The 15144-nt window shown below is 36.9% G+C and overlaps 1 protein-coding gene and 1 pseudogene across 4 annotated transcripts; both read right to left on the bottom strand.

Annotated features, from left to right (window-relative positions):
* Positions 1 to 6052, bottom strand: part of LOC137040791 (zinc finger protein 208-like) — an 85405-nt pseudogene extending 79353 nt beyond the window's left edge.
* Positions 6053 to 6167: 115 nt separating this feature from the next.
* Positions 6168 to 14866, bottom strand: LOC137039907 (zinc finger protein 502-like). Of its 4 annotated transcripts, none has more exons than XM_067415210.1 (4): positions 14784 to 14865; positions 12912 to 13005; positions 9607 to 9668; positions 6168 to 9206 (listed from the first exon to the last, which is right to left on the bottom strand). In XM_067415210.1, exon 4 carries the CDS (start codon positions 9202 to 9204, stop codon positions 8080 to 8082), a length of 1125 nt encoding a protein of 374 aa, XP_067271311.1. In that variant the 5' UTR covers positions 9205 to 9206; positions 9607 to 9668; positions 12912 to 13005; positions 14784 to 14865; the 3' UTR covers positions 6168 to 8079. The 4 variants fall into 4 exon arrangements, with proteins under 4 accessions (XP_067271311.1, XP_067271312.1, XP_067271313.1 ...); XM_067415211.1 differs by lacking the exon at positions 14784 to 14865 and adding an exon at positions 14617 to 14777; XM_067415212.1 differs by lacking the exon at positions 9607 to 9668 and having other exon boundaries at positions 14784 to 14866.
* Positions 14867 to 15144: the final 278 nt, after the last annotated feature.

The raw sequence follows: 15144 nt of genomic DNA, 5'->3' as shown, positions 1-15144 counted from the left end.
AATAATTTAACTGTAAAAGAAAATAAATAATATTTCCTTCTTTTCATTTATTTCATGCTTTCAAAAGATGAATCAAAGACTCCCTTTTTTACACTTAAAGTAAACAGTAAGCATTTTGCAGAAAGATGGGGGCATGACTGAGATATAAATAAACTGATTTTGTATCAAAGTTCAAACAGTGATGTTTGTCATGAGTTTGACAAAATTCAAACTCATCATGCAGGCTACACATGAGCTGAATTTCACTTCTTTTCCAGTTACAGAAAGAAATATGAATGTCAGAAGGTAGGCTATATGATAATATGATACAGTACAACTGACAGAAGAGCACTGTGTCTCAGGACACCCGGGATGTCGCGTTTTTCCCTCTTGGTTAAAACATGAATAGACCTATTCATCATAATCCTGTGATAAAGCTGACAAAATAATAATAGTAATGATATTGCAATACTTTATAAATGTTTTCAAATGATTTGCGATCATTTTGACATTTTAACCGAAAACCATGCGATCAGTTAGACACAAATCATAAACTGACATGATTGCGACCGCGTCTCGCACCAATAGTGTCAGTCACCTGACTGTGGGTGAAACTTGCGCTTTGAACTATGATGAACATTAATATTTCTTTATGAATTTTAGCAAGCAGTTGTGTTAGAAGGAAAACATGGTCTCTAAACTGAGTCCCGAACAACGCGCACGCTTGTCAACATGATAACTAATCCTCACCTGGTTGTGGAAGCAGCCGTGTTCAATGAGACGACGCGCGAGGGGAGGGGGAACAAAAGCAAGAGGCGGGAGGCGCGCGAGCGGGAGCGAGCACAGCACAGAGAAGGCAAACAAGCAAATTGGCGGAATCAGAATTAAATATAAACAATATATCGATATATACGATATGTCCAAATCCATATCGAGTTGAAAAAATATCTCGATATATTTTAAATATCGAGATATCGCCCACCCCTAGATGTATGTGTAAGTACCGTCCCAGTGTTAAAACCAACGTGCAAAGACTAAATCAAACACCCTTTACAAAAATAAAAGGTAAAACAACGATGTCGGACAATTTTAAAGTTAGAGGACAAACATGAGATGGAGTTTTTCGGCACTGGGTCAGCACTGACCTTTCCGGCTTAATACGCAGTGGAAAAACAACAGCAAAGTCGTGCATTTGAGGTAAAAGGTATATAAATGCTTTTTTTTTTTTTTTTTTGAAAATGACCGATTGAAATTATCAGGAGATTTTAATTTTGGGGTGAACTAATTCTTTAACAATACAGAACACGATTTTAGATTCAAATTCAATTTCTATTTGTTATTAATCTGCCAGGTTCTCACACCAGCCAATCACAGCGCACTCCCTCTCCCGAATACTGATTACTCACACCTGAACCTCATCACACTCATCTCCACTATAGATAAAACCAGTAAAACTCAATAGTTTTGTGACCTGTTTTAATATAAACAGGGTTTGTGTTTTTAGGTTTACTTGTTAATTTAATATTGGTCATACAGTGTCACTTATGTTTTGAATGTCAAAGCCTTCTTAATATGTATAATTTTGCTAAAGAAAATAACTAAAATCATGCTGATATTATGTCAAATATTATGTGAAATACATGCATATAAAATTACCTTCCTCAGTTCACCCGTTTCTTACAGCTCTGTCAGCAGCTTCCTCCAGAAATGTTGGAATCTTCCCCTCGGTTGTAGATGGGTTATTTTGTCCCTCCTGAAATCAGAGAACATTTTTACAATATTTGTTTGCCAGTTTGTAGCTAATTTTCGCGCTCCATGTTACTGATATAATCGATGAACAGTAATGTTACAGTGTATACTTTTAGATTTTTGATACGTACCATTGACAAATTAGCAGCAAAACCTTAACAAAACTATCAAAACCTTTAAGTTTCACATAAATATGTATTTAAAAGCTCAAGCTCTCATAAACAAGGGCTCAATCGATCAAATCGATAGAGTTAGGTTAAGTTACCCTCTTGTAAAAACGGTTGCTGACTTTTCCCGAAGACACTAAACCATTTCTATCAAGTAAATATTCAACAGAAGTGTGTCAGTTAACGTAAGAAAGGTGTCAGGAACAGCTGTGTGTATAATTTGTGTGGTTTTAGGGACTAAACTCACCTGAAACTAGTGAAAACAGCATCTGAGGAAGTGCTGCTCGTTTGACTGCGAGTCCCCGTTTCCATGGCAACCCTGCTTCAGTGTGGTTTGAAGAACGCGATTCGAATATCCAACGCGCATGCGCATTAAAACGCCACGGTCACACATTATTTACATGATAAATAACTAAATAACCATCTAGATTTAAAACATTACATATATAAAAATCTCATTGATATTAAATCATGAATTTAAAATTAATTAAGTCATATGAGCCATTCATAGGTGCAAAATGCCACCCCTGCACTAGATAGTGAGACAAAGTGGCACTTTTATATATATTTTATATTAATGTATTTTGTATTATTATAGGAACACTCAACCTAATTATTTAATTTGAAAGTATGATTGTTTTTCTATGCAAACGCTTTGCTTTGGTTATATAACAATATTAAGCCAATATCTGTGTTTTTTCATTGAAAAGTGAAATTCCATTAAAATAAATCAGAATGTCCAATAGGATTCTAAGAATCCAAGAAGATCCTTCAGGACAAAGTGAAATTCCATTAAAATAAATCAGAATGTCCAATAGGATTCTAAGAATCCAAGAAGATCCTACAGGACAAAGTGAAATTCCATTAAAATAAATCAGATTGTCCTATAGGATTCTAAGAATCCAATAAGATCCTATAGGACAAAGTGAAATTCCAATAGGATTTTTTGACAAGGGAAGTAAACCTAAAAACACAAACCCTGTTTATATTAAAACAGGTCACAAAACTATTGAGTTTTACTGGTTTTATCTATAGTGGAGATGAGTGTGATGAGGTTCAGGTGTGAGTAATCAGTATTCGGGAGAGGGAGTGCGCTGTGATTGACTGGTGTGAGAACCTGGCAGATTTATAACAAATAGAAATTGAATTTGAATCTAAAATAGTGTTCTGTATTGTTAAAGAATTAGTTCACCCCAAAATTAAAATTTCCTGATAATTTCCATCGGTCATTTACTAAATAAAAAAAAGCATTTATATACCTTTTACCTCAAATGCACGACTTTGATGTTGTTTTCCCACTGCGTATTACGCCGGAAAGGTCAGTGCTGACCCAGTGCCGAAAAACTCCATCTCATGTTCTCCTCTAACTTTAAAATTGTCCGACATTGTTGTTTTACCTTTTATTTTTGTAAAGGGTGTTTGATTTAGTCTTTGCACGTTTGTTTTAACACTGGGACGGTACTTCCACATACGTCACACGCCTGACCTTTCCAACGTAATGACACCACAAAGCCTTACATCATCAAAGTCGAGCATTTGAGGTTAAAAAGTATATGTTTATTTATTTTCTACTGAAGAATGAAAGACATGAACATCTTGGATGGCATTGGGGTGAGTAAAAGATCAGGAATTATCATTTTGGGGTGAACTAATCCTTTAATGTACATTCTTTCTGCTTTACTTTTGGAGCCATAATAATTTATGGGTTGTGAAAACACTGAATGAATAGACATCATTGTACTTGGACATTATTAAATGGCTACTCGATAGTACAGCTAAGAATTCCAGCTAGCCGTGTGTTAATGTGGTGTGTATTCTTCTCATTTTAGCTCCTACATCCTTTTGGGCTGAAGGTCAATACAGAACCAAACCAAAGCTGGACTGTAACCTGCCGGCCTATACGACAGACTTCACACTGACAGCTGCTGGCATGGATGCTGCATCACATGATTTTGAACACTTTTCCACCTAGAATGTATTCGTCCCCCACCAGGAGACCTCATGTCTTCATCTATTGTGAGTGGATATCATTTTAAACATTATTTAAAAAAAAACACTAATTACTTCTAATTTTTATTGTGTAGTATATGTATTTTTTCGTAAAAAGAAAATACAATTTTAGTAATGTTTTTAAGTAATAAAGTAATGAATTGTTAAGTAATGTTGTTATAATCCTGTTAATTTATGTACAGTATAAATTGCAAACGTATGCTTGTTTTGGGCACATGTTTACAGCTTATAGACATTTTAGAGAAGGAAGATGCTGTGTATTTAAAGGTGCTTTAAGTCATTTTTATTTGTACAATATTATTTTTGTACATAAATCATTATTACAGTGGAACAAATTGCTATTTTTTTATTTGTAAATTAGCAACTGAATTTTTTAACCATTGCACAGCACCACTTTATCACCAATAATTTACAACTTTGTAGTTTATTATTTTATGTCACATGAGAACACATGAAAGTTTATATTTTTGTTCAGATTATGTAATTTCTGTAATAAAGTTTGTATCATAGAATGGTAACTTCTTTCTGTTGTTATTTTGTAGATGTTTGTTGTAACTTAATTACTTAAATGTACTTCAAGATAATTTAGTAAAGCCATGGCTGCACTGTGGTAATACAACCAATTTATGGTACATGATCCATGTTTTTTAAAACCATGTTTACTGCAAAAAACATGGTTGCTGCAGTCATGGTTACAATGGTTTTACTGTAGTATTACTACAATATAACTGTAGTAAAACCATGGTTGTTAAAAATACCAGTTACTACAGTAATTAAAACTACAGTTTTACTATAGTATTACTACAATATAACTGTAGTAAAACCATGTTTTTTAATTAATTTTATTATTTTTTAGTTAACCTAACTATGACGACTTCCACTCTGAGAAACCCGGAAATGTGAAAAGGGTCTAATTCTACTTTTTTTTCATTCTTACAGTGTACCAAGTATCCAGACATATTAGCCTTGGTACATTTTGCTATCTTTGCTTTGTCCGAATATGCCTTCCCTACCATGTAGAAAGCAAAGATAGCAAAACCGTGTGTGTGCGTGCGTGCATGCGTGTGTGTGTATGTGTGTGAGAGAGAGAAAGACCCAATTGGATCCAATAAAATCCTGTTAAAATTATCCTACAGAATATGTATGTATTGTCTTATAAGACAATTCTCAAAGAATCCTATAGGAATCAGATAAGAATCTTAAAGGACAAGACATAAATTATCCTATAAGATTATTTCTAACGGAATCCTATAGGAATCAGATAACATTTGGAATCTTATTGGAATCCTTTAGGATTTATCCTATGGGATATTTATGTATTATCTTATAAGACAATTCCCAAAGAATCCTATAGGAATCAGATAAGAATCTTAAAGGACAAGACATAAATTATCCTATAAGATTATTTCTAACGGAATCCTATAGGAACGGTTCCAAAATATGATAGAAATTTTTAATGGAATCCTGTACAGATTTCCATTAAAAATCCTTAAGGATTTTTTGACAAGGGCAAGCAGAATATTTGCTCAAATCATATAAAAGCGCTCTAATATTACTATTATTTATCAAATGATACAGAAAAAATAACATTAATACAAAAGACAGACACTAATGACTTTATCAAACATTGTAATTTATTCATATAAATCTTAGTTCACGTGCTATCGGAATTATCGTAAATACGAGTTTCCTAGTTAAAAATTGCACATGAACGGCCTTTGAAATCACTCACATCAATGCAATGAGCTTTGAGGGAATAACAATTCCCGATAACATGTAAAAGCAGCACAACTACGTTAAATTACCATCTTACCGTTTTGTACGTGCAGAGAAACAGGCAAATATGTATTATTAGTCCGCAGACAAACAAAGTTAGTCAAACACGACGAAAACCATCCAGAAACAACATCAAACGTAAAATGTTGCTTAAACAAACCGTGTTATCTGTACAGTTACTGCGATATAGCACGAACTGTTTACCTCAGAAGACTCGTCCCTGAATGAAAGGGAGCGCGCGAGTTGTGATGACATCACCGGAAGACTTCTTCTTCTGTGTTTTAATAGCGTTGGTGCATTTCCGCCACCTACTGGGGTGGAGGGTGAAGCGTTGATCAGCAGTTGTCCCTTTTGAATTCAGCAAGTTTTTTAATGTTAACCTTTTAATTCCTACAGCCTTAACCTTTTCTATGAGCTGAGATCTTTCTTCTTTAAAACAAGCACATTTTAAAAGAACATGTTTGTGGTAATCCACATTTGCTGCACAATCCTGTATTTAAAATTACAGATTTTAAAAAGTGATTGATTCAAAAAATGACGGTCATACCTTCTTTTTCCATAAATCTTTCTCACTTTTCCTACTTCTTTATTTATTTGTCTTTCCTTTTCTTTCCTGTATCCATGATCTTTCTAATAAAGCTCTTCATTTCAGCTTTTCCCAGAGGGACATTTACGTTTATTCTTGAATACTTAAAGGCCCTTTTTCGGCAATTCATCTGCCATTTTAATTTCCATAATGCCCACATGAGCAGGAATCCAAAGAAAAAAGACCATAGCTAAAGCTCCAGTGTGTATCTGTATTTGCACTCGTCAAACGATTACATTTCCAACATGTTTTCGCTTCGGTGAGTAATGTAGCCAATCACACTAATAAGGCCAGACCACACCATCTTTTGTACATAGTTTGAATGTTTTGGGGGTTTTACCACTTTTGTTGTTGGAGTTCTTTTTTTGGATTTTGACCATCACTGTTCCGGACCATGGACGTTAGGAAAATATGGTGAGTGGACCTTTTAGGTTTCTAATCGAGTACCCCTGGCCTATGGTAAGCTACAGATTAATGTCATGTCTGAGCTGGATTTGAGCGAACATCATTTTACCGGTGGGTTCATGAGCGCGCGCCTGACCTATAGTAAGCGGTGCTTTGTGAGCTCTCAGGAGAGGCATGGAGCGGCAGCATCTTCATCATCTTCACCCGCTTGTTCTTCAAGGCACTTAAGTTTGTGTTATTGAACTAAAATAACCAATATCGATACAATTTGAATCCATACCATGTACAGTGTGCAACAGTTCTGGCTTTATTTGACACTTGAATTATTTAAAAACAATTTATGTATATCAACAGTGGCGTAACTGTTTTAAAAAGTTGGTGGGACGTGTGTGTGTGTGGATGGGTGGGTTTAGATGTATTAAGATGTCCAGAAATCAATTAAATAGTTAATTTATTAGCTTATAAATCTCATGTTTGATTCTTGCATCTATGCTGAATAGCATCAGTGGTTGTAGGCTATATCAAGGGCAGGGACAGTTTAATGCATTTTATTTAATGATTTCACCGGAACAAATAGAAAGTCTCTGCAAAGGCGTTAAGCGATTAAAGCGCTCATCTGTGTCTAGACTGTACACGCGCTACTGATAATAACGAGCGCCAGATCGCCTCTTATATAACAAATGAATGAAATGATGCTCTACTGGTTAACCAGAGATGTTTTGTTTGTATTAGTTAGGTTCATCCGTGCAACAAGATGTTTCAAAAAGTGGTGGGGACATATCCTAGAAATCTAGACGCACTCTAGCGGCAGCAAATCTAATCTTCCTGCGAGTGTCGTCTAGGAACTCTCAATACCTTTCTGAGCTGTATTCGCCTAACTCTTGCCGGGCCAATCACATCGTGTATAGAGTCGGTGGGCGGGGTCATAATGACGACAGCCAAGTTGCGTTTGCGTGCTTCTAGTAAACACAGAAACTGGCGAACGGCGGTCTGGATGAAGCCGCCGCCGCTCCATGTCTCTCCTGAGAGCTCATCTTTACCAACTAATACAAAGCACCGCGAGATCATTCCACCTGTCCATCAAAAGCTCTTTATCCAATCAGAGTAGATCACTGTTAAGCCCGCCCCCACGAGAGGTTTGTGTCAAAACAGCACATGGAACACTGAGAAACGTAAACGAAATCTTTGGCAATGCATTCACGATTTGCGAAAACTAATCTTTGAAAAACATTAACAAAGAATGAAGCATACTGAACATCCTGTTAAATTTGTACGACTGAATTCATTTTTCAAGTTTTGATAGTTTCTGAAAAAGTTTTATTAATGTTTTATAAAGTTTCGTTGAGTTTTATTGAGACAAAGGTAATTCCATAGAGAAGATGGCTACTTCAATGTTAAAAATAATGTTCAATGTTTCTCTTCCGTGTGGTTCCTCTCATGTTGTTTCAGGTATCCTGACCGAGTGAATTGCTTGCCACAGTGTGAACACTTGTACGGTTTCTCTTCCGTGTGGATCATCTCATGTTGTTTCAGGTATCCTGACCGACTGAATTGCTTGCCACAGTGTGAACACTTGTACGGTTTCTCTCCCGTGTGGATCATCTCATGTTGTTTCAGGTATCCTGACTGACTGAATTGCTTGCCACAGTGTGAACACTTGTAAGGTTTCTCTCCCGTGTGAGTCCTCTGGTGCACTTTCAATTCCACAGTTGTCATAAAACTCTTCCCACACTCATAGCACACATGCAGTTTTTCACCAGTATGTTTTTTCTGATGAACTTTTAAGCTCTGAAGCTGTGAAAAACTTTTTCCACACAAAGAACACGAATGAGGTTTCTCCTGTGAATGAACTCCCAAGTGGTGATTGAGGCCTGAAGCCCTCAAAAATGTTTTGCCACATAGAGCACATATGAACGGTTTCTCTCCTGTGTGTATTTTCATGTGTTCGTTATAGTTCCCTTGATATGCAAAACTCTTTCCACACTGATCACATGTGAACGGTTTCTCTCCAGTGTGGATCCTCATGTGAACAATGAAACTTTTTCTGTGAGTGAAACTCATCCCACACTGATCACATCTGAACCGTTTCTCTCCAGTGTGGATCCTCATGTGAACTTTGAGATTTTGATTGTGTGTGAAACTCTTCCCACATTGATCGCATGTGAACGGTTTCTCTCCAGTGTGGAGCCTCATGTGATCCTTAAGGTTTCCTTGCTGTCTAAAGCTCTTTCCACACTGATCGCATGTGAACGGTTTCTCTCCAGTGTGAATCCTCATGTGAACCCTAAGACTCATTTTACAAGTGAAACTTTTCCCACACTGATCACATGTGGACAGTCTCTCTCCAGTGTGGATCCTCATGTGCATCTTGAGACCCTTTTTACATGTTAAACTCTTTCCACACTGCCGGCAGGTGAAACATTTTTTGTCTCTTCGTTTCACTAAAGAAATACTTTCAGTCTTTGAGAAATTGTTTTGTCCAGTTGAGATATGTTTCTCCTCCTCTTCACTCTCCTCATTATTCAGCATCATGTCTGTAAATCAAAGTAAACATTTGTCTTCAGATTTAATAAGTCAGTGTTTATAGCTTATTTTTATTCAACTAGTGATTGGTCATAGCTGAATGCCTTTGTCCAAATTAACCCTTAAATGCTTACCTCGGGTTGTTAGCGACCCGAGACGTCATTCACTACCCTCCTCCTCATTCAGTTTTTAAAGTTAGACATCAACCTTCTTAGTATTCCTCGATCAATCCATTTTAAACAATATAACCAGAAAAAAATAATAGAATTATAATTGAATGCCTGTTTTTTCACTAGTTTTTTTGTCAAAATTGTATAGGGTCCCTAACGACCCGAGGTGTGTAGGATTGTACTTTTTTTTTTTTGCACAATGATAAATTAATCTATAATGAGGAAATAGGGCACAATTCACCTTTATTCCACAAGGTGGCAATGTCTGATACGCAATGATGAAGTGACGTTTCACTCAGTTACCTGACAGAAAATGAAACAATAATAATTATAATCTGTAAAACTTGAAATGGCTCAGTGATTTACAGCAGAGAGGAAGTACTAAACACAATCAGATATTAGTGTCACTGTCTCTTGATGATGGATGTGCTCAAGAAGCTGTCAGTGATCAAAATATTGATTTTGAAGACGTTGAAAATGAGTTTGAAGAATATGCTCGAGATCGCGAATATGAGGCAGATGCTGAATATACTGGTAAACGAGCTCTGACGAGGACAGATGATGATGGTATTAAACATCTGCTCAAACTGAATCCTTCCAAGCTCCAAAAGGGAACGAAATAGGTTTTATTTTATTGTTCTGTAAGTGTTACTCTAACATCAGGAGTTTTATATATTATCACGACAGGTAGAGGTCTGTCCACGTTAAATATAGATCCGGGTCGCTAACGACCCGAATATGTAAGAATGTTTGGCGAAACAGTCATGCATTTAAGGGTTAAGGATTTCCTGGATCATCACCTTAATTTGACTTCTGTGAGGCATATTTGGACTAAACCGTTTTTTTCAAATAATTTATAATTACAGTCTGCCTGCATTTTCCCCATAAATGTTTTTTGTAAAAGTACATTTATTTTAATAAAATGTTATATTTATTCTTTAAACAATCCAAAACCATATCAAAATTGAGCCAAATTGTGCACAACAATTAAAATATGTGGATTTTGCGTGAATACACTGAAGCTCACTCTCACTCATGACTGAGGTAAATCATTGACACATCACCACTTACAGGACATGTGTTATACTGAACTAAATGCCTTACAATCGGCTAAAACGAATGCACAGGTTACTCTTCTGAACAAGAACGCTTCATTTCTCACACTGTTCACGTGAATCGAGGCATAGTTTGGTGCGAACACGCAAAATACCGGCAGTTCAATAGGGAGCGCGCGTCTCTTAAAGGGGCCACACTATATTCCTACTCATGGAATATGGACGACCTCCTCCGGGTATGGTGTGGTTCTGGTGCGCTCACTGGTCCACATGACAGCTTTCACATTACCAGTATTTCATACGAACTGTGCCCTGTTCTGAAATAAAACTGCTAGTAATACTACCTTTATTTATATTCTTTAAAAAAGAGAAATCCCTGCTTATTCTGAATTTTTGAGCTAGGCTTAAGAGACATGAACAAGTTCTTTGATAAACATCTATGACCTTTGATACATATCTAGTCTTCATGCTGTTTTATTGATTATTATTGAATAAGTATTATTTCACTAATAATAAACATACATTTGCATAAAGCATGCATATTTGTCCATATACCCATGTTGATTAGAGTATAGTAAACTTAATTCAAACTTAATTTAAGATACATTTACAACAAATAAAAATCTGTGATTAAATTGCGATTAATCGCGAGTTAACCCATGACAATCATGCGATCAATCGCGAGTTAACCCATGACAATCATGTGATTAATCGCGAGTTAACCCATGACAATCATGCGATCAATCGCGAGTTAACCCATGACAATCATGCGATCAATCGCGAGTTAACCCATGACAATCATGTGATTAATCGCGAATTAACCCTTGGCAATCATGCAATTAATCACGAGTTAACCCATGACAATCATGCAATTAATCGCGAGTTAACCCATGGCAATCATGTGATTAATCGCGAATTAACCCTTGGCAATCATGCAATTAATCACGAGTTAACCCATGACAATCATGCAATTAATCACGAGTTAACCCATGACAATCATGCAATTAATCACGAGTTAACCCATGACAATCATGCAATTAATCGCGAGTTAACCCATGGCAATCATGTGATTAATCGGGAGTTAACCCATGACAATCATGTGATTAATCGCAAGTTAACCCATGACAATCATGCGATTAACCGCGAGTTAACCCATGACAATCATGCGATTAACCGCGAGTTAACCCATGACAATCATGCGATTAACCGCGAGTTAACCCATGACAATCATGCGATGAACCGCGAGTTAACACATGACAATCATGCGTTCAATCGCGACTTAACACATGACAATCATGCGATTAATCGCAAGTTAACCCATGACAATCATACGATTAATCACGAGTTAACCCATGACAATCATGTGATTAACCGCGAGTTAACCCATGACAATCATGCGATTAACCGCAAGTTAACCCATGACAATCATGCGTTCAATCGCGAGTTAACCCATGACAATCATGCGATTAATCGCAAGTTAACCCATGACAATCATACGATTAATCACGAGTTAACCCATGACAATCATGCGTTCAATCGCGAGTTAACCCATGACAATCATGCGTTCAATCGCGAGTTAACCCATGACAATCATGCGTTCAATCGCGAGTTAACCCATGACAATCATGCGTTCAATCGCGAGTTAACCCATGACAATCATGCGATTAATCGCAAGTTAACCCATGACAATCATACGATTAATCACGAGTTAACCCATGACAATCATGCAATTAATCGCAAATAAAAAATGTTATCGTTTGACAGCCCTAATCAAAATATATTTGGGAGCATTTGTGAGAGTGCAGAGATTGGTAGAGGTGCGACCTCTCTTAATTTCCCTACAAAACGCTCGCTAATTACCGCACAGTATGTGCCTGCTGTGAGCTAATACAGTCAGTGCCTGATCCACCATTCCGTCACATTCTATTCGGCACGTATGCAACCACGTTTTATCCTTGCTGAATAAAAGTATTAATATTTTTAATATGCTGATTCGATACTCAATTATCAATGTTGGAAACAGTTGTTTGTTGATTAATCGCAAAGAAACAGTTGTTGTTTCCAACATTGATTATGGAGTATCAAATCGGCATATTAGAATGATTTCTGAAGGATCATGTGACACTGAAATAAGTAAAATGCATAATTGCTGCAATAAAATATATATATATTTTACATATTTACAATATTATAAGTAATTAATTGGAAACTATACCGATATGCAAAAAATGCATTATTAAATAAATAACATGTCCGCTCATACAAACATAAATATAAACATTTGTTTGGTCATCTGATTTATTCCCATAATATCCCTGTTAAATTTCCAAAGTGAAACATGTCAAAAATTCCCCAGATTAAGATAAAAAATACCTATACAATTTGCAAGAAACAAATGACACACAGACTGAGATTAACTTTTGTTTATCTTGTTTTACATAAAACATGGGCTATCACAGATTAATTAAATAAATGCTATTATGAAACTTACCTATATCTTGTAGATGTCTCAATAGCTGATCGTGTCGTTTTCTTAAGTCTGTTTTCACACCAATAAAATGAGCTTAATGTGGCAATTTAGGGATCTGAAAACATAAGGGATAATGAATGAGGTGAAAACAGGATCTATTGACATTTCAGCTGCTCTGATAATTGTGATGAGCCATAGACTATCAATACTCATTAAAGGGGGGGTGAAATGCTGTTTCCTGCATACTGAGCTTTTTACACTGTTAAAGACTTGGATTCCCATCCTAAACATAGACAAAGTTTCAAAAACTAATGTTGGACGTTTGATGGAGTAATTCTGAGTTTAAAATACTCCTTCCGGTTTCTCACAAGTGTCGGAGAGTTTTTTTCGAGTATGGGTCGGCTTGACGTTAATAGAGCGGAAGGTCCTTGTATGGGCCGTACGGGCTCTTCTCCCGGTAGGGTGCGCGCGCGTGACTAGAGCGAGAGAGGAAATGCACGCCCATAAACACTCTCTCAGGTGCAGATCCAGTCGATCCTTATGGGTGACTTCAACGCTTCAGCACAGCATTCTGGGAAGGCAGCGCTGCATTTGAACCGATTTGAACGCAGAAATGACGGGAAGCTTCACAACATCGCTTCAGTCGCGTCGCAAAAGTGGATCTCCACCATTCACTGCTGTCAGGACTTCACCAAATCATACCAAAGAAGTGTGTTTTTGACAGAGCGCGATAAAGGTTCACGGTCCTGCTTTGGAAGCAGCCGGTGAGTAAAACTGCTTCAGATGTCTGCGCTGTTGGCTCGTCGCGTGAGTAAACATCAGTAAATGACACGATCACGTGCTTCATCATTCAAATGCGCTAACGGACTCCATTGTTGTTCAATGTATAACGTTACACTAGTCTGACGTGCAAAACTGCTTTGCTTGCTACTGCTAAGGTTTAGTCGCATACAATAGTCCATAAACCGAATCATGTCCTCATAAACTGCGAGTAAACACACACAAATGTTGACAGACCACTAAATACAGTCCACACCACAGAGACGGACGTCCTGCTGTTGCTGCTTCTCCTGTTCAGTTTATTTCAGCCTCCGGATTTGATTCTGGATCATTATCTGTATTAGCTGTGATAGCCATGAGTTTCTCCACGCTTGAGGACGTCACCGCTTTGTGCGCTCATCATTCTTTAGCTCCGCCCACACGATACGCCTCCAGGCGCTCGGTTTTTTCCGGAAAGACTCGGTACAGCCCTTTTTTTTATTTTATAAATATAATAAAACTAAAGACTTTTCGGAGATATGAAGGATGCAATACTACTCTATAGGTACTCAAGATTGACTGAAACTGAGTGTTTCACCACCCCCCCATTAAACAAGCCATTCAGGATCAGCAGCAGATCGTCTCACTTTATTCACACCATTTCTGCAAGCAGAATATTTCTCAAATCATATAAAAGCGCTCTAATATTACTATTATTTATCAAATAATACAGAAAAATAACATTAATATAAAAGACAGACACTAATGACTTTATCAAACATTGTAATTTATTCATATTAATCTTAGTTCACGTGCTATCGGAATTAACGTAAATACGAGTTTCCTAGTTAAAAATTGCACATGAACGGCCTTTGAAATCACTCACATCAATGCAATGAGCTTTGAGGGAATAACAATTCCCGATAACATGTAAAAGCAGCACAACTACGTTAAATTACCATCTTACCGTTTTGTACGTGCAGAGAAACAGGCAAATATGTATTATTAGTCCGCAGACAAACGAAGTTAGTCAAACACGACGAAAAACATTCAGAAACAACATCAAACGTAAAATGTTCCTTAAACAAACCGTGTTATATGTACAGTTAATGCGATATAGCGCGAACTGTTTACCTCAGAAGACTCGTCTCTGAATGAACGGGAGCGCGCGAGTTGTGATGACATCACCGGAAGACTTCTTCTTCTGTGTTTTAATAGTGTTGGTGCATTTCCGCCACCTACTGGGGTGGAGGGTGATATGGTATGGACAAGGAAAGAAGAAGAAGAAACAGAGGGAATTAAATTATTTTAATCAAACGTGTTTTAAAAACAAAAAAAAGAGATTCTAATAAAGCAGTGGTCCCTTTTGAATTATTGTTCAGCAAGTGTTTTAATGTTAACCTTTTAATTCTTACAGCCTTAGCCTTTTCTATGAGCTGAGATCTTTCTTCTTTAAAACAAGCACATTTTAAAAGAACATGTTCGACTGTTTGTG

The sequence above is a fragment of the Pseudorasbora parva genome, chromosome 14, assembly GCF_024679245.1.
Source record: "Pseudorasbora parva isolate DD20220531a chromosome 14, ASM2467924v1, whole genome shotgun sequence".
Taxonomy (NCBI): Eukaryota; Metazoa; Chordata; class Actinopteri; order Cypriniformes; family Gobionidae; genus Pseudorasbora; species Pseudorasbora parva.
Note: the sequence above shows the minus strand (reverse complement) of the source record. Positions and strands in the feature narration are given on the sequence as shown.